Source organism: Ictalurus punctatus, chromosome 11 (assembly GCF_001660625.3).
Source record: "Ictalurus punctatus breed USDA103 chromosome 11, Coco_2.0, whole genome shotgun sequence".
In the NCBI taxonomy this organism is placed as follows: domain Eukaryota; kingdom Metazoa; phylum Chordata; class Actinopteri; order Siluriformes; family Ictaluridae; genus Ictalurus; species Ictalurus punctatus.
The window spans coordinates 4,812,189-4,838,698 of record NC_030426.2 but is presented as its reverse complement, the minus strand read 5'-3'; the positions used below and the strand labels follow the sequence as shown (position 1 = coordinate 4,838,698).

General features: G+C 40.4%; 3 protein-coding genes across 4 annotated transcripts in view; 2 read left to right on the top strand and 1 right to left on the bottom strand.

Annotated features, from left to right (window-relative positions):
- The window catches only part of gnai2b (guanine nucleotide binding protein (G protein), alpha inhibiting activity polypeptide 2b), a 55,387-nt gene extending 41,571 nt beyond the window's left edge, over positions 1-13,816 (top strand). For both annotated transcript variants that reach the window (XM_017479717.3, XM_047158677.2), the window contains exons 3-9: positions 939-1,080; positions 1,594-1,754; positions 6,715-6,843; positions 8,263-8,392; positions 9,626-9,779; positions 12,034-12,247; positions 12,816-13,816. In XM_017479717.3, coding sequence (XP_017335206.1) covers positions 939-1,080; positions 1,594-1,754; positions 6,715-6,843; positions 8,263-8,392; positions 9,626-9,779; positions 12,034-12,224 — 907 coding nt within the window. In that variant the 3' untranslated portion in view covers positions 12,225-12,247; positions 12,816-13,816. The remainder of the gene's footprint in view (positions 1-938; positions 1,081-1,593; positions 1,755-6,714; positions 6,844-8,262; positions 8,393-9,625; positions 9,780-12,033; positions 12,248-12,815) is intronic.
- A 5,809-nt stretch (positions 13,817-19,625) lies between these two features.
- On the top strand, positions 19,626-23,700 carry inka1b (inka box actin regulator 1b). Its single transcript, XM_017479134.3, has 3 exons — positions 19,626-19,947; positions 20,049-20,088; positions 21,854-23,700. Exons 2-3 carry the CDS (start codon positions 20,086-20,088, stop codon positions 22,739-22,741), a joined length of 891 nt encoding a protein of 296 aa, XP_017334623.1. The 5' UTR covers positions 19,626-19,947; positions 20,049-20,085; the 3' UTR covers positions 22,742-23,700.
- A 1,143-nt stretch (positions 23,701-24,843) lies between these two features.
- uba7 (ubiquitin-like modifier activating enzyme 7) overlaps positions 24,844-26,510 on the bottom strand; it is a 49,905-nt gene continuing 48,238 nt past the window's right edge. Inside the window, exon 24 of the mRNA XM_017480267.3 lies at positions 24,844-25,769. Within this exon, the coding sequence (XP_017335756.1) occupies positions 25,637-25,769 (133 nt within the window). The 3' untranslated portion in view covers positions 24,844-25,636. The remainder of the gene's footprint in view (positions 25,770-26,510) is intronic.

Sequence of the window (26,510 nt, the reverse complement as noted above, 5' to 3'; positions counted from 1 at the left end):
CTTCTCCTGAAAAACTGTCTGTGGTCTGTGCCAGACACGTCTGCTGTTACTGTGGCCAAACAACTCTATCTTTGATTCGTCCGTCCGGATCACGTTATTCCAAGAGGCCTGGTCTTTGTCTATGTGCTCATTGGCAAACTGTAGTCTTGCAAAGGCTTTTTCCTGGCACGCCTCCCATGCAGGTCAAATGTGTGCAATCTCTTTCTGATTGTAGAAGCGTGCACTTTGACTCTAACAGTTGTGAGACTTACTAGCAGATTCTGTGCTGAAATTTTGGGGTTCTTAGAGAATTCTTTTTGCATCAGACGGTCTGCTCTTGGGCTGAATTTCTGGGACGGCCCGTCCTGGACTAATTGGCAGTCGTTTGAAATCTGAGCCTTTTGTAGATCTATTTTCCTTACAGTGGAATGACGTATTTCAAATAATTTGGAGATTTTTTTTTTTTTTTTTTTTTTTTAAAATCCTTTACCAGACTCCTAGACATCCACAACCTTTTTCTGAAGGCCTTACAGAACTCTTTAGATCTTGGCATGATGACACCACACACCTCAATAGCAAAGGGAACAACAGACACTGGCACTCAATCGTCAACACCTGATTCTTATTTTATGTATTTGAAGGTGTGACAAATGTAAGTGAAGGTGTACTTACTTTTTCCATGTGACTGATCCGGTTCTTGTTCATTTCTATTACTACAAAATGTTCATTTTATGTGTCATTTGATAGTGTACCATCTTTGTTAATAAGTAAAAAAAAAAAAAAATATTGAAATCCATGGGGTGTATTTATTTTTTCACATGACCGTAGGTGTGAAGGCCAGATGTTAGTCTTTCACGTCAGCATAAAGCCCTACTCATCAACCATGATTCAAGGCTACTTTGACAGAGCAAAGCACACTTTGAAATTCTGTCTCATGCCCGGTATCTTTCAACTTCCAGAATCATCCACGAAGACGGCTACTCGGAAGACGAATGTAAGCAGTACAGAGCTGTGGTGTACAGCAACACCATCCAGTCTATAATGGCCATCATCAAAGCCATGAGTAACCTCAAGATCGATTATGGCGATCCAGCGAGAACGGTAGGAAACCCGCATGGTGCTGTAGTTTAAATAAACCAGTGCAGTTGATTGTAGATTAGTTGAACCCGGTGTAGAATAGCTATAGACTAATCTCCTTTTGATTTTTGTTTATTATTTATTTATTTATTTTAAAAGATGGATTTGTCATGGTAGTAAGGTTAATAGCCTAAAGCGCTTACTGTCTGTGCTAGGATAAAATCAGTGCCGCCTATTTAATGTGCGATTCTCAGCAAGAAATAAGTTTTGAAAGTAGAAGTGGTGCGTCTGAGTCACTTCCCGATTTTAAGACACATCAACACTGCACAGAATGACGACATGTACGGTTTTGAGCGACTCGTTTTCTGAGACATTTGACAAGTTGTACTGAACAAGTCAATCACAACCTACGCTCATGAAAGAGTAGTTCACGATCGGAGGTTATCGTGATCCCAACCCTTCTTTGTCTTAGTAAAGGATATTTACCAATTCTGTTCAGTCTTCTAGTCAGCTGTGTCTGTGTCTGTGTCTGTGTAGGATGATGCAAGGCAGCTCTTTGCACTGTCTGCCGCAGCGGAAGAGCAGGGAATCCTCCCAGATGACTTGTCCAACGTGATCCGCAGACTGTGGACCGACAGCGGGGTGCAGGGCTGCTTCAGCCGCTCCAGAGAGTACCAGCTCAATGATTCTGCTGCCTAGTGAGCACACACACACACACACACACACACACACGAAACTTAACCTTCTCACAAAATCTTAGTATTCAACCGTGACCAATTACTCAATTCTCACTCCGTTAGATCATATGAGTATACCCACACACAAGCATATGTAAATGTTCCTATTTCAGACAGGACACACTCTGGATTGTTAACCTTGCATCTGTCACTGTTCGGGAGGTGTGTTGGCCAAAACGCGATAAATCACACAGTCGTGATATGCGCGCACACGTAATACCTCCGCCACTATAAATGTAAATATGTGAGGGAAGTTCTTGCTCTGCCTCCATCTTGCGCTACCCAAATCTATTCTAATTTATTTCTTCCCCCACGCTCATGTATTTTTCATTTTGAAGACCAGCGGATCTATCCATTCCTCGCAGCTTAACTCAATCCACTTCTTCTCATTTGCTTTAATGACTAATGAGAAACGAAGGTGAATGAAAAGGCAGAACGAAGGTAAACAGATTGAGATTGTTTTATTGACCAGAACATACTGCTTGAGGTGGCACAAAGGAAATGTACCCTCTGTAAATATGAGTAAAGAAGGCTGTGAAAATTGTCTTTATCGTTTAACCTTTTGACCTTTTGTTCTGAAAATTCACAAAAATGCTCTGGTATCATGGATATCAAACAATAAGTTTGTTAAACATAGGTGTGCAACCATTATTGGCAGCCTTTTAGTCGATATTTTGTGCTACCTCCCTTTGCCAAGATAACAGCTCTGAGTCTTCTCCTATAACGCCTGATGAGGTTGGAGAATACATGGCGAGGGATCTGAGAGCGTTCCTCCATACAGAATCTCTCCAGATCCTTCACATTTCGAGGTCCACGCTGGTGGACTCTCCTCTTCAGTTCACCCCACAGGTATTCTATGGGGTTCAGGTCAGGGGACTGGGATGTCCATGACAGGACCTTGATTTTGTGGTCAGTAAACCATGTTTGTGTTGATTTTGATGATGTTTTGGATCATTGTCCTGCTGGAAGATCCAACCACGGCCCATTTTAAGCTTTCTGGCAGAGGCAGTCATATATTCATTTGATATCTGTTGATGATGCCATGTATCCTAGCAAAATGCTCAGGTCCTATGGCAGAAAGACAGCCCCAAAACATTAAAGATCCACCACCTCTCTGTTTATTGCCAAAATTCTCTATTTTGGTTTCATCTGACCACAGAACCCGATCCCATTTGAAGTTCCAGTAGTGTCTGCACACTGAAGACGCTCGAGTTTGTTTTTGGATGAGAGTAGAGGCTTTTTTCTTCAAACCCTTCCCAACAACTTGTGATGATATAGGTGACTTCTGCAATTCCACTCGAACCATCCTCTTCACAGACAATATAGACACAAATATAGATTCCTAACATTTCCAGTTGGCTCTTAATTATTGTCCTGATGGTGAAAATTGTACATTTTCAATGCGTGTGCTATTTTCTTATAGACACTTCCCATTGTAAGAAGCTCAACAACCTTTTGCCGCACATCACAGCTATATTCCTTGCTCTTACCCAGTGTTATGAATGACGAAGGGAATTTGGCCTGTGTGTTACCTCATATTTATACCCCTGTGAAACAGGAAGTCATGGTTGACCAGGCGTACTAAAATATTTTTTAAATATCAGTGGGAATATACTTAAAAAATATTTTTCTCACATTAATTACCAATAATGGTGGCACACCTCTATTCAAGAAAAAAATGTTTTTTTATAAACCTGTTGTTCGCAATTGTTTGATATCCATGAGAGCAGAATACTTTTGTGATATTTTTTGATAAAGACCATTTTTCACAGCCACCTTTGCTCATATTTACCAAGGGTGCCAATATTAGCGGAGGGCGCTGCAGGTATTGAATAACAGAGTACTGATCTCAGAGTTTTAGTCTTATTCTTATCAATCCTGGTATCTGTTTTTAAATGTGACATTTGGTGCTAATATTAAGGGTGTATAGATAACACTCGCGATTACAATGTCCTCTGCATCTCTCTGCTGCAAAATCCCTTAATGTTGACTCATTTTTTACTAGCACTGAGCAGATTTAGCTCTCTGGTGTCACATTAATTGCAGAGTGCCGAAGGAGGCCGTCGTGGTGCATCCTTAGACTTTCCCCACCGAAGCTCCTCACTCATCTCCTTGCAATGACACTCATCTTCTCTCGACACCCCCTGTCAACTGACATCCACTCCAGAACAATACTGTTTGAAATCTTTCTAAGCAATCTAGCCTCACTGGGAAATTGCTAATGAGAATTTCTGTCAAGTTCACCCAGGGTCCTCTTAGTTGAAATAAGAAATGTAAAATGCCTTGGAAAAAGTAGACAGTGGGGAATTCGCTAATGAGATTCATTCATCTTCCGATCAGAGAAGTGTTTAATTTTCAACTCTATTATGACAATAGATGTACTTCGGTGAATTTGCGGTGCTTTTGTGTCGTCGTGGACGTAGAACTTAAACTCGCCTAGGGAGGACGGATTATAATAGGAGTATTATAATACATTCCTGTGTTAAGAGAGTATATGATATTCATGTTGTCATTTACATGTGATTCATATTGTAAAAGACGGAGTTCTGTAATTTTATCAGTGATCTCGAAGAAGTGCCCATTTTAAATATCATTTAAACTCATCCCTGCTAGTTTTTATTAGATATTATTAATCACATGAGCATTTTCAGGTGAACTGTGTCCTTAGTAACTCCAGTGGTTGCACGGCACCTGTGTATCTTGACTTGGAATACAATTTATTGTATATAAACCCAGTCCTCATCTATTGCCCTTAGCTTAGCTATTGAACAGCAGCACTCCTTGGGTTCCATCAGATGGCTTCAGTGTGGAACGGAGAGCACGAAGGGCTGTCTTGCATCTTACAGGTCCATGTTTGCTGCCACAGGGGATGCAGCTGAGAATGTGTGCTCTCCATGCTGGGAAGACATGCCTCTTTTTCTGCCCGCCTTCTAACCCAAGATCTGCAGATAGCACGGCGTTGCAAATGGACAAGAACGTGTTGAATTGTATCGTAACGATCAGTGTTTCAGTTTTAATGCAGTTGGGCTTTATCCAAGTGTTTATATATATTATGTATAATCCTGACCCAAGATGCTCCAGATTTTAGCAAGTGAACAACTCCTCTCCCACACCCTCACCCTTTGCAGTGCTCATCTTTCGGGCAGGAGTAACACGTATAAATAGTCCGTGTGATGAACTAGACAGGGAACAAAGGAGAGCGAGAGGGCCAACGTTGCCATAGAAATGGTCTCACTTAGCAAAGTGTGCAGGACAGGAGTGTGCACGTCCGTTCGAGATGGCTCAATGAGCTAACGGGGTTATTTCTGGCCCACAAGAGAGCGCGTGTTCCTGCCACACTGCCAGCTACAGTGGCCCTGAAGGATGTGCTTCTTTGTCTCTTTAAGAAATTAAGATGGTTCTGGGTTGATGTATCTGCATATAAAGTGCTGTGAAAAAGTATTTCCTGATTTTTCTGTTTTTGTGTGTATGTGTGTATGTATGTATGTATGTATGTATGTATGTATGTGTGTGTGTGTGTGTGTGTGTGTGTGTGTGTGTGTGTGTGTGTGTGTGTATGTATATATATATATATATATATATCTATATCTCGTACTAATAGTTTTAGGTCTTCAAACAAAAACACCTATCACCCATGTGAAAAACTTATTGCCCCCTTAAACTTTAAAATCTGGTTGTACCACTTTACTAGCAATAACTGCAACCTAACGCGTATAACTGGAGATCAGTCTTTCACAGCGCTGGAGTGGAATTTTGGCCCACTCTTCTTTGCAGAACTGCTTTAGTTCAGCACACTGGAGGGTTTTCGAGCACGAAGTAAGGTCCTGTCACAGCATCTCAATTGGTTCCAGTCAGGATTTTGACGAGGCCACTCCAAAACTTTAATTTAGCTTTTTTTTTTTTTTTTTTAAACCATTCAGAAATAGATTTACTCCTATGCTTTGGATCATTGTCTTGCTGCATAATCCAGTTGCACTCGAGTTTCAATTTACAGACTGAAGACCAGATATTCTCCTTTAGGATTTTCTGGTAGAGAGCAGAATTCATGTTTCCATCAATTATTGCAAGTTGCCCAGACCCTGAAGCAGCAAAGCATCCTCACACTTCCACCGGCATGCTTGACCATGTGACCATGCTTGACCATTGGCATGATGTTCTTTTTGTGAAATGTCTTCCAAACAGTTGCACTTTTGACTCCTCAATCTAAAGAACATTCTCCTAAAAGGTTTGCGGATCATCAAGGTGTGTTTTGACACGATTCAGATGAGTCTTAATGTTCTTCTGGGTTAGCACTGGTTTTTACCTCACCACTCTTCCATGGATGCCATTTTTTCGCAGTGTCTTTCTGATAGTGGAGTCAACAGTTATTTTTATTGAGGCAAGAGAGGCCTGTAGGTCCTTTTGATGTTGTCCTCTGCTCTTTTGTGATTTCCTCGATGAGTAGTTGCTATGCTCTTAAAGGAATTTTAGAAGGTCGGACACTTCTGAGAAGGTTCACTACTGTGCTGAGTTTTTTCCATTTGGAGATAACGGCTCTCACTGTGGTTCTTTGGAGTCCCGGAGCCTTTGAAATAGCTCTGTAACCCTTCCCAGACTGATCCGGTTCTTCCTCATCATTTCTGGAATTTCTTTCAACTTTGGCGTAGTGTGTTACTGAGTTAGAAATTTGAACCAACTTCAAGCTGTTCGAAAAGTTCTACTTAAGTGTTGATTTGATTGAACAGGGTTTGCAGTAATCAACAGAATAAATTAGGCCAGGGCAAATACTTTTTCACAGCACTGTAATGAAGGAGAAGAAGCCCAATCCAGGTCAAACCTTTTTCTGTGGTTGCGGCTTGTGTTAATGATTTCTGTATCTTCATACTCATGAAGCTAATGATATAACTGTAAGCTAATTGTGTGTGTGTGTGTGTGTGTGTAGTTATTTGAATGATCTTGAGAGGATAGCACGAGCAGACTACATTCCCACCCAACAGGATGTGTTGAGGACCAGAGTGAAGACTACCGGCATCGTCGAGACTCACTTCACATTTAAGGACCTGCACTTCAAGTGAGCGACCCTGCTGACACTCATCCTCTCTCTCTCTCTCCCACGTGTTTCTCTCCGTGTGCTTACGCAGAGGTGCCAACCTCTATGATTTAACCGTAGAGTTTATTTTGTTCCGTTTAGTTTTTTGACCTCCTGACACCGTGATACTGGAGACACCTGGAGAAACCATGCTTTTCAGTTAAAAATGTGGTGAGAGCAAACCTGAGTCAGATTTGCAGGGCAGAAACGGCAGATCTCTGTAGGGGAAAGGACACAGGATGTGAAAGACTTGTTCGTTTCTTTCCGCGGTTTATTCTGCTTCACTGCCACTTTACTTAGGTGAGCTTGTGAGCCAGTAGTAAAGATAATGACGATATAGGATGCTATTCTCTCGCTGTTGCTTAGAAAAAGGAAACGCTTGCTAACTTCAGCCCTGTATCCTCTCCAAAGTGACACCTGCCAGAGCAAACACTGTTCATTTGTGCAACCCGCTGGTATCGTATAATCAGTTACACTAATTACTAGAAAGCATGACTGGATCTGAGCGAGGGAATTTGAAACGAGTTATCTTTGGGGGAGGGGAGGGGAGGGGAGGGGAAGGGGGGGCTGGAATGTGCTTTTTGTTTTTGTTAGATTTATCTCTCCGTGTTCAGTAATAAAAGTGCGGGATGTTTTTTATTTTTTATTTTTTATAAGTGATATTATTAGATCTGACGTGCACTGTGTTGCAGACTGGACATCTGCGTCTGTTCATTTTGAAACTGTATAAAGTAAGCTTATCAGGTGGTTTGTTTATAAATCCAAATATGTCTGCAGTTAATCGTCCCCATCCATTCTGTGGTAAATTCAGTTTGCCCCCCCCCCCCCCCCCCCCCCTTTTTTTGCTTGCTAGAATGTTCTTATTGGCAGCTTCTTATGTGTCTGTCAGTTTGTAGCTGTTTGAGTGCTATATTGTTACAATAGTAAGACAATTAAGGAAATAAAAGCAAACGGTAATACCCCAGTGCTATTAGAGTGCCCCGTGCAGTCCATCACCGCCTCTTCTGTTAGAAGACGGGGAGTCAAAAAATGTTGCTTCTTCACTTGGTCCCACTTCCTGTAACCATAGAAACTTTTCTCCTGAAAATGGTTGTGGCATATATATATAATAAAGGCTCGGTTGTCGACCGGACAGATGGAACGCAGATGTCAAATCTGTAAAAGTGTCTGTTCTACATGGATTTCGTTGAAACACCTAGACCGAAAGATAGCTATAAATAATTTGGGAAGTTTCTCCATTGTGTTGGCTGTAGGAGCTCTGCTAATGTAGCTTAATGTTTTTTGGTTTTGGTTTCCCCCCATGAGCTTAATGAAATCTTAATGATGATGATTAAGCCTCTCTCTCTCTCTCTCTCTCTCTCTCTCTCTCTCTCTGTCTCTTCTCTCCCTCTCTCTCTGAAGGATGTTTGATGTTGGAGGGCAGAGGTCAGAGAGGAAGAAGTGGATCCACTGCTTTGAAGGAGTGACTGCCATCATCTTCTGTGTGGCTCTAAGTGCCTACGACCTGATGCTGGCTGAGGATGAAGAGATGGTGAGGACAACAGCGTATTTGACTTTCATGAACACTCTTTTTCTTCTAAAGCTAAAATTAGTCCTTGTTCATGGCAGCCCTTTGTTTTGTATGTTGCAATTATGAATTGACATGAGTTAGGCTCGCCGTCCACTTTATTAGGAACACGTGCACATTCATGCGGTTATCTAATCAGCCGATCATATGGCAGCAGCACAAGGCCAAAAAAAGATTATGCAAATACAGGGGGAGGAGTGTGATCTCTGTGACTTTAACATGGCATGGTTGTTAGTACCAGATGGGCTGGTTTGAGTATTTCAGAAACTGCTGAACTTCTGGGATTTTCACACTAACAGTGTGTAGAGTGACTGGCAGTTCCGTGGGTGGAAACGCCTTGTTGATTAGAGAGGTCTGAGGGGAAATGGCCAGATTGGTTCGAGCTGCCAGGAAGTCTATAGTAACTCTCATAATCACTGTTTACAACAGTGTTGAGTAGAAAAGCATCTCTTTGCATGCACAAAACATCAGACCCTGAGGTGGATGGGCTGCAATAGCAGATGACCACATCAGGTCCCACACCTGTCAGCCAAGAACAGGAAGCTGAGGCTATAATGGGCGCAGACTCGCCCGAACTGTACAGTTGAAGATTATGGGGGAAAATCACCTGGACTGTGCTCATAATAGCGACAGATTCCTGTTCTTGGCTGACAGGTGTGGGACCTGATGTGGTCATCTGCTATTGCAGCCCATCCACCTCAGGGTCTGATGTATTGTGTGTTCTGAGATGCTTTTCTGCTGACTGCAGTTGTAAAGAGTGATTTACTTTAATTACTATAGACTTCCTGTCAGCTCGACCCAGTCTGGTCATTCTCCTCTATTCTCTCTCTCATCAAGGTGTTTCAGCCTGCAAGAGCCTCTGCTCACAGGACGGTTTTTTTGTTTATCGCACCATTCTGTGTAACTGCAGACTCAAACCATGTCATGATCAGAGTCACTGAGATCACACATTTTTGTTCCTTCTGATGTTTGATGTGAGCATTAACTGAAGCTCCTAACCTGTATCTGTATGATTTTATGCTTTGTACTGCTGCCATGTGATTTGCTGAATAGATAACTGCATAAAGGAGCAGGTGTTCCTATTAAAGTGACCTGTGAGTGTCAGAAGTAGTATGAAGTGGTGGCTCCCCCTTGTGGTCACTCCACCGTGTAATCTAGATTTAATCGCCATTTTTTTCCCCCTGCCTTTTGTTACAGAACCGCATGCATGAGAGCATGAAGCTCTTTGACTCGATCTGCAACAATAAATGGTTCACCGAGACCTCCATCATCCTCTTCCTCAATAAGAAGGATCTGTTTGAGGAGAAGATCACGCGCAGCCCTCTCAGCATCTGCTTCCCTGAGTATACAGGTCTGTAAGACCAACACAGACTCTTCAAAAAGCAAAGAAACAACCCATTTGTTGTAATACCTTGCATCCCATAGTTCTATTTCATTATAACTATAAGTTATATTTAATCATTTGTGTATTTTACTCCTAAGCCATGACTCAGGAAGTAAATATGGGGTCTATATGATTTTGCTTTGGCATTGAATCAACAGAACGTCCTGGGCATTCTGCATTTTGATTAGTCTGTGACGTTAGTATGATGAGGTTCATCACTGGGGCATACTTTATTTTGTTTTGGGACAGTGGTGGCTTGGCGGTTAAGGAAGGCTCTAGGTTACCGATTGGAAGGTCGGGGTTTCGGGCCCCAGCACGGCCACAGCCACTGTTGGGCCCTTGAGCAAGGCCCTTAACCCTCTCTGCAGCAAAGCCACTGTATCATGACTGACCCTGCGTTTTTTAACCAGATTTTTGCATTTCTGTATCTGTGGTCAGTAATAAGTGCCTGATAGGAAAATTATCTCTTTTACTACAGTTGTAGACAGTTTATGATTAATATCTCTCTGCCTGCTAGGATTTTCTTGTTAGCGGTGTCTGTTAGCAATTATCATCCTTATATAGTGTTCTCTCTTATTGTAGATGTTACCACAGGACAGTAGAATTTATTATTACTGGTCTTAGTTAGCTGCATGCCGTGTGTCTCTTTCAAACTGATCTTCCGATGTCTAAGTTTACACTCGCATCAAATTCCGTTTAAGGTCTATATCCGGGTCATATTCTGAATACGATGTTTATATGCGTACAGGCATCGGAATATTCCTGTATACATGGTTGTCGTAAGTATGCCCGAGTTGCCATTCCTAAACACCTAGCCTACAGCTAAGCATCTGTTAGCGCCCACAATTCCTTGCATACTGAGCATGCGCATACATCTCCTTTCAGTGGATTTTCTGAATAGGGTGTTTACATGCAGCACATTTCCCATTTAAATACGGCCGTACTCCAGAGGTGGGAATCAGAATATCGTCTTAATCTGTATCAGGCAATCGGATTGCGGCGTTTACACGACTCATCACTCAGAACATTCATGCGTATGTAAATCTAGTCATTGTAAGTCAAGTAGCCGTGTGTGTTGTATGCATGAAGCGATTTAGCAATTTAGGTCATATTGAATAATGTTTGACAGATACATTTTAAGATCGAATATCTTGTTTAACAAGAACGGATTAATGAAATATTTAGCATCTTGGAGATTTAAGACTCGTTGCCGAGTTATTAATCGTTTCTTCCGACCGAGGGATTACGTCATGAGAAATGGACAAGGTTATTTGATCTTGCTTTGTGTACTCTTAGTGTAGCCTTAGTTGAGCTGTATCTATGCAGATCGCCATGGATCTCTGTAGACTTTTGATAGCTGAAACGTCAGAACTTTTTGACGTCCCGTCTCTCGAAACAACTCTTCAGCCAGATAGAATCGCACCCTCCCGTAATCTCGTTTATTCGTTCGTAAGCGAGGGTCGAAGAAGGTCTGCTCTGCTAAACCGCTTGTTTTTCAGCAGAGTCAGTTTAAGAGATTTGTATAAACGATGTGAATTTAAAAAATAACAAATGGAGGCCAGAATAATCAAAACACATTAACATATAGCACATATCAGTGATGTAATCCATCTTAGTTAAGCAAAAACAATATTAAACACTAAGACTAACTAATACTGACCTGTCATAATTGTTTCTTAAAGTGATTGATGGTATCCAGATAGTCCCCATGTTTACAGCTTATGAGGAGTTATAATAGACAGGTGAGGGGCATTGTGGGTAATCTGAGTTTGATGGAAGGAAATTCAAATATGTAGGATGTACTAGATATTGAGGAGTTTCTACGTTTTTCAGCTGTACGCATGTAGTTCTGTTCTAGTATACGGCTGATTTGATCTCAAAAAATGTGAAGATCGTGGAAAAGTTTATTTTTAATGTATCTATAATACATTTCTGCATTATAAATTCTTCCTTCTAATATTTTGAGATTCTGGATTTTTGAAGCTGTAATCATCGAGATTAAAACAAAAAAAGGCTTGAAATATTTTCCACGATCGTCAGATTTTTTGAGATGCACCCGTGTCATTCCCAGATCTCGAAATGTTCAGTGAGATCTTGTGCGAATTAGAACACTCGCTCGCGTCGGAGTTTTTGAGTGCACCCACCGTGGCACCTGGGTGTCTTGCTGCATTATTACTCACACTGATGTTTTCCCCCTCATCTTCCTGTTCCTATTGTTTAGGAGCCAACAAATACGACGAAGCGGCGAGCTACATCCAGACCAAGTTTGAGGATCTGAACAAGAAGAAGGACACAAAAGAGATCTACACCCACTTTACCTGCGCCACCGACACCAAGAACGTACAGTTTGTGTTCGACGCCGTCACTGATGTCATCATCAAAAACAACCTGAAGGACTGCGGGCTTTTCTAAAGACAGTCAGGGAACATGCCAAGGTACACACACACAGAGTTAACGCAAATGATAGCCAGTCAACAGGATGTTCTCACCAAATCTTATATGTACACACACAGTCATGTGAAAAAATAAATACACCCCATGGAAATTGTTGGCTTTTTTGACGCATGATGGCCCCACACACCTCACTAGCGAAGGGAACACCAGACACTAGATATGAGAGGGGTGTAAATAAGACCGGATCCACCTGCACTCCCTAAGCAGATTCTAATCACTGGCATCCAATCTTCAACACCTGATTCTAATTTGAAGGTGTGATAAATGTAGGGTTGTACTTAATTTTCCCATGTGACTGATCTGGTTTATTTATTTATTTATCCCCCCCCCCCCCCATTTTAAATCGTGAAAATTGCTACAAAATGTACAATTTTGGCTCATTCGATTTGTTTCAAAGTGGATCAAATGTTTGCTTGTAAATATGTTTAAACGCTCAACTCTATTTCCATGGGGTGTACTTATTTTTTCTCATGACCGTACATTTTGAAAGTTTTTTTTTTTTTTTAAATGTTCATTTGTTTTTGTTTCCCTTGCGTATTGGTACTTCAGGAAGAGCTCAGCTGTGTGGTGCACCTGCATTAGTGTCGGTCATCACAGTGCCAGACTGCCTACAGCCATCCAGACAAACGCTGAATTTTCATTTTGCAGAAGGGGGGGGGCCAAGAACCACAACGAAGAGAAAATATATATTGCAGAATCCAAAATACCCTTTCCTGTACCTGTACCTAATTGTTATTCCTTTTATTTTCTGTAAATATTTTTGAGGTTATTGTCTTTGGAATGAAAAAGGCAACAAATTGTTTCTGATGTTTCTCTTTGCTCCTTGACTTTTTGTTTTTGCGTATGACCGTGCAGAAGAAGAGAGTAGGGGGGGGGGGGGGGGTATTTGATAAATAAACTTTCCTTTTCTTTAACAGATGCGTAAATCTTAATAAACGTTAATGTGTAATGTCTTTTTGTAAAAAGCTATGTAAGCACAGACCGGGATCAATTCAACTTTTGCTTTGGTCAATTTTTTTTTTTTTTTTTTTTTTTTTTTTTTTTTTTTTTTTTTAAACCTACTTACACATGGATTCCACATTCCTGGCTTAACTGCAATGTGCTGTGTGATGGACCACATTTAAAATGAATTATAATAATAAAAGAAAAAAAAAAGAAAAAAAGAACAATTTGCTTGCTCCGGTTCAGCCACAGTGTGAGTGACGCGCTCTGGGTAATTTGTCTTACGCATTTAACATGCTGGAATCTTCGCTTCACTTTGCTCAACACTGTACAACTGTGACTAATATGTAAGAATCATAACTGTCTTCACTTGTCCTTTTTGTGTTCCTGCCCCAAACTCTTTCGTTCTGTTTTGTGCCTTGACTTCTTTTCACGTTGTCTGTAGAGTTTAGAGCAAATTTCAGTTTGCAGTATCTAATGACGAATTTAAACATGAGGTTGGTGGTTTTAGGAGACGATTAAAAAATAAAACGTGACCGCAATCTGATGAATATGAAAATGCCATGAAATGTTTTATCGGAAATAAAACTTGATTTCACAACTGTGAACCCTGCGTGTGTTTTGCTTCCATTTTTTTTTTTTCTTAGTGGTGTTATTTTAACATACAAATAAAGGGGGTTAAGAATGTTAACAATGCGACAATTGGAAATCATTACTGTGGATGGTACCTCTTAAACCGTGAAGATGGCTTTAGGACTGCAATTACCATAAACAGTTTTACACTCAAGCCTCCATTAGTGACCAGTGGAGATGTTCAGTAGAACAGACTTCATGTGAAATCTGTAATAAACTTCCTGGTTACACAATTGCACTTTTTGACCATGTAGTACACCGTTATAGAAGGGAATTATTTAGAATTGCGTTGTCCGGTGTCTCCTACACGAGGGTGGTTTTCTCTGAAGGTTTCTTCCTCATAACGTCTCGGGTAGTTTGTCGCCTCTGGCTTGCTCATTAGGGATAACTTCATACATGTAAAATCTATATCCTGAGTGTATTTATTTCTCTAACGCTGCTCTGCGATCTCCGTCGTTAAAAGTGCTATACAGGTCAACTTGAATTGCGTTTACATTTATTCGTTTAGCGGATGCTTCTATGCAAAGCGACTTAGAAATGAGGAAATGCAAGGAAAGCGGGGAACAATAGAAGTAGTGCTACTGTACAAGATTTATAATTGAGCTCTGGAGAAGCAAAGTGCACAGAGTAGAGGTTTAAGAGCCAGAGTAAGGGTGTGTTTGCTTTGTTTTTTAAATAAAAAATGTGGGGGTTGGCATTTTAGGGGTTAGTTAAGTGCTCAGGGAATCGGTGGGTCTTTTAATTATTTTGTTTTTTTTTTTAAATAGTGACAGATTCTGCTGTCTGGATTGAGGTTGGAAGTTCATTCCACCGCTAAGGGACAGTTAGTTCGGACCTTGAGCCAGGATGAGTAGGCACTACTAAGCGTCGGTCGTTAACCGATCGCAGATTGTGTGAGGGAACGTAAGCCTCAAGGAGAGAGTTGAGGTAGGAGGGTGCTGTTCCAGACAAGGTCTTGTACGTGAGCATTGAACTGAATACAGGCGGCTACAGGAAGCCAGTGGAGGGAGATGAATAGGGGTGTGACACGGGGTTCTTTTGGGCTGTTTGAAGACGAGGCGTGCTGCTGCATTCTGAAGAGTAGTAGTGCATTGCAGTAGTTCAGTTTTGAGATGAGAGCCTGGACTAGTAGCTGTGTAGCCCGTTCGGTGAGATCGGGTCTGAATTGAACATTTATACGGTATATAAGAAACTTTCCAAATTAATTAATTCTTTTTCATTTTTGAGAAAATTGTAGAAGGAACCTGAGATGTGTTTTTTACTATTTTTACCTACTGCCATCTGAAACGTTGAGCAATTTAACACGGAGTTTGAAGTAGAGCTCATCACAGGTGATCCATGATCAAAAGAATTTTTCAGCCATAATTTGTAAGCAATCCACACAAAGCGAAGTTTTACCTGTGGTTGTTGATGGATTCATTTGACATGTGATCACGTGAAACTCTGCCATCCAAATCAGTAGTAATACCTTTACTTGAGTATCTTTTATACAATCAAATGCAGCTAAAATGCCTTCTCGGTGATTTGTCAAATAAAACGTTAAAAGAATGATCATGTAAAAAGATGAACGAGTTTTTTGTTTTGTTTTGTTTTTAAAGGATTCACATTACATAAAATGCAGTATATCAGTTTGGGGTGGATGGATCAGGATGGATCGGGCAAGTCTGAAGAGCAGAAGGAGAATTCACAAGGCAGTCCTTAGATTTGAACTCAAAACATTCTGGCTACTAGCACAGAACCGCCAAGTCTCCACTGCCTTACTGTAATCCTGGCGCTGGAGCTACAGTATAGCAGTGGTTCTCAAAGCAGTCCTCATGGCCACCACACACGGCACATTTTGCTCAAGCAGTTATAGGGATGGAGGAAAATGTGGACTTTCTGGAGGGCTTTGAGAACCTTATACACAAACACTTCAAGGGTATAAACAGGAAACATTCAATTCAATTTAATTCAACTTTGTGTGTCAGGTTATTTACGCTCACTATCTGAGTGTAAACTAAACTATGTTTTGTTATACTGTACCCCAGTGTAACAAAATATAGTTTAGTTTAAACTCACATAGTGAGTGTAAATAACCTGACGCACAGGACAGTGAATACAGTACAAAGCCAAAATACCATTTTAAGACAATGTGCAGGTCTAGTTATCCATCCATCCACCCATTAACTGTACCACTTATCCTACACATAAATTAGGTTACAGGGAGAATGGAGCCTATCCCAGGGGACTCCGAGCACAACTTTGGGTACCAACCCCCAACACATACACACACTCACCCATTCACACACTCCAGACAATTTGGAAATGCTAATCAGCCTACGATGCATGTCTTTGGAATGGTGGAGGAAACTGTCGTTCCTGGGAGAAACCCTTAAAGCACAGGGAGAACATGCAAACTCTGCACATACAGGTCCAATGAAGATGACTAAAATCTGTTTTATATCTAAGCGACCTTTCGGTTTTCTATGATCCGCCTTAGATCTACTTAGATCAAAAGATGCAGGCTATTTGACGGTACCTCGAATAGTGAAGGCTACAGCAGGGGGAAGAGCTTTCTCTTATAGAGCCCCACAGTTATGGAACAGTCTTCCTATTAGTGTTCGGGACTCAGACACAGTCTCAGTGTTTAAGTCTAAGCTTAAAACGTATTTGTTTACTCAAGCCTACCCTGACTAGATTCTATTTTACTATCTTTTTTCTCCCTCTCTCCTTTCGCCGAGCCCCACACGAATTTATGGAGATACTAGAGATCCAGATCCTTTCTGCATCTGGATGGAGCTCAAATCTTCTCCAATTCCAGACTGCTGGGACTACGGCTGCTCCTAACGCCATACAGACTTCATATAAATCCATAATGAACTTTTTCACAATATCTGTTGTTACCCAGGTGAGGACGGGTTCCCTTCTGAGTCGGGTTCCTCTCAAGGTTTCTTCCTCTTAAAACATCTTAGGGAGTTTTTCCTCGCCACCGTCGCCACTCAGTGGCTTGCTCAGTTGGGATAAATTCACACCTTTAATATCTGTATACCGTGTCGATATTTCTGTAAAGCTGCTTTGAGACAATGTCTATTGTAAAAAGCGCTATACAAATAAAATTGAATTGAATTGAATTGTTTTTCTCATTCACAGTGTTCAAGTAGACTCTAAAGAGCAGTACATGTGCCTGTATTGTTCTAAGAGTAGATACATAGAGACTAAAGTGGCTGTGCAAAATGTAAAACGATTCGTTAGTTATAATAACTAGTTATAATTATTTAGAAATATAACAACTCGACATTCAGGTAAAGTGATTCTGCAGAACCAGATTTAGACAAGCGTAATGTAAAAAGCTGTGTTGGTCATTTTTATTTGTATTTTTGCTAACTGGCTGATATTTTAGCCAACATATCTGCTTGTACCTAGCTGAGATTATAAATACAAACTACAGTAACACAATAGAGATGGCCACCTGACCACTTGTTGAACATCTCATTCCAGATTTATTCCCATTTTTGCTGTTATAATCATCTCCACTCTTCTGGGAAAGCTTAGATTTGTGCTCATTCAGCCACGAGAGCATTAGTGAGATGTTGTGTGAGGAGATCTGGGGTGCGATCGTTGTTCAAGTTCATCCGAAAGATGCTCAGTGGGTTTGAGGTCAGGGGTCTTTGTAGGAAAAGGAATTTTTTTTCAAGCCAATCTTGGCAAACCATGTCTTCATGGAGCTCGCTGTGTGCATTGCCACGCTGGAACACGTTTGGGCTTGTTAATTCCAGTACAGGGAAATTGTAATGCTACAGCATACAAAGACATTTTAGACAACTGTGTTGCTAACTTTGTGACAACAGTTTGGGGAAGATCCACATATGGGTGTAAGGTGTCCACAAACTTTTGTGGCATCCCTTTGTGCTTGTTTTTACCCATAAGGTACTTATTCGTGTGGCTATGTGATGTTCCTTATCATTTCTTTTTAAAAAGACCTATAAGTGTCGGTAACAGCAGCATCTACATGCAATGGTTTATGAACAAGAGAATAAAATCACCCATTCTCACATGGACATGTACTTCACGGGCATCCTCCAACTATTTGTCTTGTTTTGTGTGCAGTCTATTAGGATGATAAGCATCAGCATTCAAATGCAAAACTCTAACCGTTCAAGGTCCATATATAGGAAGTGTCAGTTGAATGTATTTAAACTGCCGAGCCATTTGCTATACGTGAGGAACAGCCGTTATGTTCTGGAAAGTACAATCGTTGTTGGTTGTTTATGAACAGTGCTGTATTGCAAAAGTATTGCACTTACACCCTGCCACATTTAATAAACCCATCAAAGCATTTGTGGATTATTATGATGCATTGCTCCAGATTATTCCCTTGTGGATTACAACCCTGCCAATTTTATCATCAATGAAAAAAAGAAAGAAGAAGAAATATTTAGTGTTCATATAATTATTCCAGATTTATCCCTATTGAAAAAAAAATATCCAGTCAAAACCTTTCCCTCTACGTTACAAACAAAAGAAAGTAAAAATGTAGCTACAGATTGTCCTGCCTTGTCCTGAGTCCTCATAGGAACATAATTGAGCCTGTATTTGCATTTTGAATCCCCAGGCTCATGAGGAGAGGAATGTGTGGAATGTCTCAAGGTGTTGTTGCTAATCCGTTTGAAAGATAGTGTGTAGTTATTCACAGCGAGGTTCGAGGACACTGCTGGTGACTTTGTATTCGTATTGATATCGAGGGATTTTATGGGTGTGAAGAGTTAGCAGTATGCTGAAGATGGATGCAATAGCAGCAAAAGAACACAGGATGGCAATCAGTGTGCATTTCATACATCTGCTTATGAGAAGTCCATCCGTTGGCCATGAGTGTAACACTAAATGGTTTTGTAGTACCCATATATGTGTGGGGTTTTTCATTTTATTTATTTATTTATTTATTTATTTATTTTAGTTTTGCTGTGCAGGTTTTCCTGTGCAATACAGTCTTGTATTTACTTTAGGAAGTTTTTAACACAGAATGAACCCTCAAACACTCATTCAAAACATAACTTGAATCATTTTTATATGAGGCATATTTCACATAGTTTTGTTTTAATGCAATTGACACTTAAAAAAAAAAATTCCAGTTAACCTATTAAAATAAAAAAAAAGATTTTGTTTCAGTTTAGTATAATTAACAATAAAAAAAATACAACCTCCCAAAGTCCAAATAGATTGCTGAAATTTTACATTTAAAATGTCAAATAACTTATTTTTAAACTACATTTAAAATAATAATAATAAAAAAGCACACTGAATGAAATATATCCATTTTAATTCGAACATTTACAATACAAACACACAACTTCACATACAGCCAAATGTTCAAATAAATACAATAAAAACAAATGTTTAATACATTTGAAGCTATTTTTTTTTTGCAAGATGATTTAATGGAAATATTTAGAACAAAACTGTTGAAATAAAATAAAAATAAATTGAATACATTAAAAAAATAAAATAAAATACAGGCACGCTGACGTAGAAATTTAGTTGTAATTAGGTGTAAAATACGAATAACGAAAATGCTATTTTCAAATCAAAAATAGTCATTGTAGTTGTGGTTTATTAATAAATCAATTACTAAATGAAAACGTGGTTCATTAATAATTAATGAATCGTCTTAAAGTATAAACACTGAATTAATATGAACTGACAAAAATAATTCTATGCTACAGTAAACATTGCTTTTATTTAATTTTATTATTATTTTTAGTTAAAATGTATTTATTTTATAAAATAAATAAATAAATAAATAAATGAAAAGAATATAGGCGAATGTTTTACATCAGTGTTGATTTTGATTTGATTTGATTATTGTTTGTCTCCTCTTCAGGTGATAAAGAGTTATTTCCCGGCTCACATTTCAGCTCGCTGTTGATTGGCTGGCTGGAAGATATTCGCCGCGGATTGGCTGAGACTGAAGGAGCTTCAAATGAACGGTGCGCTCAAATCCGCTCTCGCGCAGCTTTGCGACCAAACGAGTGCTGCAGCAGCTGGAGCACCGCTGTGCGTTTCTGTGTCACTACACACACACTCTGCAGAGTTCATCGTTATCTAACTCTGGGAACTGCGAGACATCCGAGTTAGTATTCACACTCCAGAGTAACGTGATGACTGACTGAATATCACTCCGGGATTTTTGGATAGAATTGAAATAATTCTCTTTTTTTCCCTCCCTTGCAGAACTTAAAAAGGAGAGAATACACTGGAGAGAAACAACATGGTAAGTGTCTAATTTTCAGCTTCTGAATGTTGGACTTTATCCTTTATAACTTTATAACTTTAATGTTTACATGTTTACATTATTGTGTTATTGTAGTGCTTGACACTGATATATTTAACTGTCATAAAATATCCAGGCTTTATGATTTTATAATTTCTCCTTGAGAACTTTGGTGCAAAACTCCTATTCTGGCATCTTTCAGTTTCTGATAGTGATGTGACACACACAAGAGTGCTGTGGAGTGTGTGTGTGTGTGTGTGTGTGTGTGTGTGTGTGTGTGTGTGTGTGTGTGTGTGTGTGTGTGTGTGTGTGTGTGTGTGTGTGTGTGTGTGTGTGTGTGTGTGTGTTTATTCTGCTAGGTGCACCAAATGGTAGGGCAACAAACTGCAAACTGCAGCCGGGTTCTGTTGCACTTGTCAGTTATTTGCAGGACTACATAAGTCTTCATTATTATTATTATTATTATTATTATTATTATTATTATTATTATTATTATTATTATTATTTATATATAAATCTCTGCAATATAAACGTCTCAGAAGGCCGCAGTACGCAAACACACCAGAATTCACAGATGTTTCTGTAGTTTGATGAATCATGGCATCGTCAGCAACCAATGTAGGACATCTGGTCAAATTAATACTGCGAAATATTTACTCCTATACCTCAGGACTTCATCACTTTTTCAAATATATCGCAAGGCATACTGCAATATTTAGCAGTTTAATTGATGCAAAGCACCTTAAAGTCATGCTAGACTGTAGTCTATAAGGTTTTACTCAGAGTACGTTGGGACGTTTTGGGACAAAGTTTGTGAGTGTATCTGAATGATTGGGAAGGCATCTGAGTTGAAGTAAAACAACCTCCACCCAACTGTATACGTTTACATGGCCGTAAGCCATAGCTGGCTTGATCTCATTTAGAGCCAAATACTTAATTCCTCACAGCTGTGATATCAGCCCTGAGTGTTCTCCAAACTGCCTCAAGTCTCACCGCAGGCTATGAACGTAACCGTACTAATGCACTGGCATTCCACAAAAACACAAGCAGCAAACAACGGTGGCAGAATTTCAAGTGAAATAATAATAATAAAAAAAACAGACCCAGAGTGTAGGGAAAGTTTGGAAAAGCCCTCGTTGCGTTGTAGTTTCTGAAAGGAACGGTCTGGAGAGAGTTATTGTTTCAGGGTGGTCATTTAGTTGGAGATATGATCAAGTGACTGAGTCATAACAATACTGTATTTTTAGCCATTTTGTTTAAAATGAAAGAACACGTCCAGCCAGTAGTCTTTAGTCCCCAGCTACACTCGTAACGGAACAATCTGGATTCTTTGAACTATGACCTATATTGTATAGTGTAGTTAAAACGTGATGTCATTTCCCCCATCATAACCTGCGGGCCCTGTGGTACAGGGGTTTGTCACGCTTTACTTTCTTCCACCATTTCCTCTCCTCTCGAGGAGGCAGGGCGGTATCTTACTCACGTCCTGCTCCCACAGCCAGCTCAGATATGTCTGCATTCCCTATGCACTGAATCTTAAACACTCATGCTGTTGTTTAACTTTTCTCCTCCTTTATATGGACGCCAAATGTTCTGTGTTTATCTGCTCTAAGGCTTGTTAAGTGCAGCTGCTCTATGTACTAGCTAACTTTGAACTCCTTTTATGTGAATCAATGGAAAAGTTTAGTCATGTATTGGACTTGTATGTTATAAAGCTGCTTTGTTTTAAAACCCCCTTTGTTTTCCGTTCTGCTTTTTCGAACAGTTGTGTGTGCGAACTTCGGGTGACTGCTTCAGGGACCAGATGCGGTACATGATACGCTCGATGCAAGACCTGAAGCAGCTGCAGGAGCCCAGTGAGCCCAACAAGTGCTCTTACGCAGTGACACGAGCTTGCCGACGGAGAGCGCTACAGCGAGAACACTTGGCCCGTATGCGGATCTCCCAGTCCAGTGATGGCAGCACCTACGACTCGGCTTGCTGTCTGGCGAGTCCACTGGAGGAAGAACAGGACGAGGAAGATGCAGTCAGTCATCTGCCTCAGGGTTCGCCGTATAGTGAGAAGAGCGTGGACTTCGATTCAGGATATTCTGAGGCGTCTTGGCAGGATGAGGGTGTGGTTCTGCGGCGCACTAGGAATGTGCGTGTTTCATCCTCCGCCTGTGTTCGCACTAACCGCATTCGACCCAAATCGACCTCGGATGCATGCTTGGAACGCTGGACCTCGTTTGAGGCCAGTGAACCCGAGGACTGGACCGCATCCCTGTTGACAAGAGGCCGCAACAGGCAGCCTCTCGTGCTGGGAGACAACAGCTTTGCAGACCTCATTAAAAACTGGATGGACCTTCCTGAGTGTCCTGAAGTGACCAATTTAAAGCCCAACCCAAGTAGCAAGCTAGCCAAAGACTTTCTGGTTAACATGAGGCGGAAACTAGCCATCATGTCCAAGGGAATAGAAGGACGAGGCAAGTCTGCGGGGCCTTGCACAAAGCGGATGTCATGTCCTGTAGGGTTTCAGATTCCAAAGCCATTCTTTCACCAGTCACACACTGGGCTACACCAGATGGAAACAGACTTTCACCAGTTCAGTGCCCTCATGAGCAGTGGGAGCAGACAGCCTATTATATGCAATGACATTATTGGCTATATCTAAGGCCTTGCCATAACAGGATTCTACGACTGGATAATAATCATCAAGCATCATATATAAGTATGTGTACATAAAATGTAAAGTGAAATAAATGTTTCTGGAAAACACAACAAAAACTGTTTGAAATTTGTTTTTTTTCAAGTATGTAAAGACTAACGCCTTAAACACTGGATATGGCATTACTGATATCTTCCAAACCCTCACGTAAGCTAATAACTACATAATATTCACAGGATCTGATTCGGTAGGTTTTAATGACTGTATGATTATAATTTTTGTTTAAGGTCATGTTTGTGGCAGTGCTAAGGCTTAAAGTTCCACCGTAGATTCACACTTCTACTTAGGTAATGAGATCAAGGTATCGAAGCTGGTCATGGGCATACTAACTTTAGCAGAGGACGTCCTTATATAGTATAATACTCCTAAAATACTACTGATGCTGCAGGTTGAAAATAAGAACTTCACAATCTGTGAAGATTACATAGCGCTAGTACAAAACTATTCCATTTGCTCCTGTGTGTGAAGGGAAAAGAAACAATACAGTTGAAATGACATGCTGATCTATAAATGTATGTACACAGCTGTCATAGCAACTGTGTGTTAGTTTCAGTGTGCCACTGCAGCTGTGTGCTAATGCAATTAACCCAGTGCTCATGTCAGGTCTGATGGCTCGTCTGCTTGGCTACAACTTTCAAAGGAAGAAGGGAGTCCCGCACTTATGTTTATGTTTGAGGATGAAGAGGATGCTCATGTCAACACCTCATCAGAGATGCCTGCTGTGGAGTTTTTTTTTAGCTCCTTCTTGGCTCCTCAGTAAGAAGGTCATTGTGTGTTTTGTGTGTGTGTGTGTGTGTGTGTGTGTTCTGAGATGGGGAGGGGAGTGTGGCTTGATCAGTCTACTGGGTCCAGATGGAACCTTGAACAAACTCACTTAACCTCTCTCTTTTTTTTTTTTTTTTTTTTTTTTAAAAACAACAAAAAAACCCAATCCATCACATGATTCTGTTAAAACAGATTCAGATGTTGAGGTCTTTTAGAAGGTTGAGTTTAGCTGAGTTGGCGCAGACCACATCACTGACCACATCACCTCATCCTCTGGCATGAATGAATGGTCTGGTGAAGAGATGTTCGCTATGTAAGGAATACATGAGGGTTCTCAGACAACTGTGATTTGCTAATGAAAATAATTTTTAATTTATTAACGAATGGCGTCATACCTTTTCGACATTTATAGTTACATTTAATGTTGTGGAACATCCTCGAGACAAATGAGTTCCTGTTATCACTTACATTGTAGCCATTATAAACAGTTGATCCCTCACCAGACTATGTATGGCGACTCCTCGCACAAATGTTACATAAACATTGCATCACTACAGAAAGCTTCGACGTGATCATTTCTAAAAATGCTTTCGTTATGAGGCTTAGAGTCCGCCATAGAACTCCCTGTGTATGAACCGTCACTATAGAAAAGTACATTCTGATCTTTTGAACTATGCCGTTAGAGAAAACTAATGAACGCCGTCTGACCAATCAGATTTGAGAATTCAATGTGTCATATTTTTAATGTCATCTTAAAAACACTGACTTGTATGTCAAGCGATAGGCATGATTTAAGGTTTAAATCGAGATATTGCGGTCGAGTGAGCGTTTTATGTTAGGCATGTTCGTGGTACAACTTAAGCATCAATGGCAAGAGGTCACAAACATCCAGACAAAAAATATGCACATGACCATGTTCTCTGAAGTCGCTCTGAGCTCCTGAACCGGCTGTGCGATTGTTTCTGCCATTCCTAATATAAATACTAACAACGCATGCACCCGCCCTCCGTATTATACACAAATTTAAGATGAGAGAATAACAAAGTGGTCTGACAATAGAACTCAAAAGAAATGCCTTTGAATAAAATGGAGCAGATAAGATTAGAGTATTCTTTATCGTCTTTACATTCTCTTAATGCGACAGACTGATAGCGCTTTGTGTTAATTGATGCATAACAAAAGCCTGGGATGAATAGTGGCAGTGTTACAGGTGTCACAGTGTCTCACGATGTAGATGACCTACAAAGCAGTCAACAACTATTTGATTCCTGTCCACAAATCCCTTTTTAATGTCTGTATAAGATTATCTTTGACTTATAATCTTATGTTAGAGAGAATATTGGATCTACATATATCATTAACCTCTCTCCGTCTCGCTCTCTCTGCAACAGAACGCTTCAAGTTTGCATTCTTTTCTAATTCAATACAACAATCTTCACGACAAATTCCTGAATTTTAGTTTCTTAGTATTCGTTACGTCCCTTTTTGGCTTTAATGACAGTGTGCACTCGAGCTGGCATGGACTCCACAAGTTTGTGCAAAACCTTATGGATCCATTTGATATCAATTCCACCGGAGTGTCGTCTGAACACGAGCTTCGATGGAAGAGATTAGGCATGAGGAAAATCTGACCTTTTGTACAAAGCAGTTAACGCAGTCAATATCACACATTTGCTTAGATTTCGAACAGGGACCTAGAATCTTGCAGAATCTTAAATATTACATAATCAAGATACTGAATATATACTTTATTTCCCATTTTAAAAATCCCAGATTTTCAGTGTGGTCTCAGACTTTTGGACCCCACTGTAATTTTGAAGAGAGAGAGAGAGAGAGAGAGAGAGAGAGAGAGAGAGAGAGAGAGAGAGAGAGAGAGAGAGAGAGAGAGAGAGAGAGAGAGAGAGAGAGAGAGAGAGAGAGAGAGAGAGAGATTCAGACAAATCTTAGAGCATACATTTGTAAACAGCTAATTAAAGAGAGTGAAGATAATGAACAGGGTTTCCTTTGTTAGAACAATATGATAAAGCTGACAGTAAACACTGCAGACTTTATTTTGCTTCTCCCATCTTGCTGACCTCATCTAAAGACATAGCTAACTGGTGGAACCTTCTCACAGTCCTCATCCTCAGCGAAAGATGGCATGATCTCCAGCATCTGCTTGTGTGCTGGAATCTCAGTCTTGGTGGCCATCTGGACAACTTCTGACACTCTGCAGAAACGAAAACATTTTCTCTCAGGGGGACACTACTACCACTGTAAACTGCATTCAGGACTCACATGGAGAATATTTCTGCTGTAAATGATCACAGAGGAAGAGGGAGGTCACCATCATGGCAGGAAAACAGAGGAAGTCTCTGTTATGTTGCTAATTTTCCATTCCGAATTTCCTGCAGCCACAGGGTAAACCATTTGGATCATCTAGCACAAACAAATGAAAGTTACAGGGCACCTGACATGAGGTGTTACACGGGCTTTCCTTTATTGTTGCTCCAACATTTGTCATTTGCGTGTAAACACAGAATATAGCTGTTGCTGCTGCAGTACAGGGAGGGCACAACACTTGGTACAGAAGCTACAAATGACTCTGATTGCTTTGTCCAAACATTTGCCTGCAACGATGATATAGGACAAGGGATCCCTGACAGAAGCTGGAGCTCTTTCGACAGGTGCAAAGATGGGACGGGTAAGACGATGACTGGTGATTATCAAGCTGCTCATCTTTTAAAGCTGCTAAGACATGTATAGTCCCTAAGGAGGATGATTACCTCCCATTATCTCCAGCATCCATACAAGAACACTAACAGTGTGGTGCAATTCTGTTCAGAGTTTTAACTGTATAATGCAGGTATAATAGATCTGTACAATGTAATGGTTGATTCTGGCTCGGGATCAGTAGTGACTGAAAGACCAGATAGTGTTTATCAATCGCTACTGATCCCTAGCCCGAATC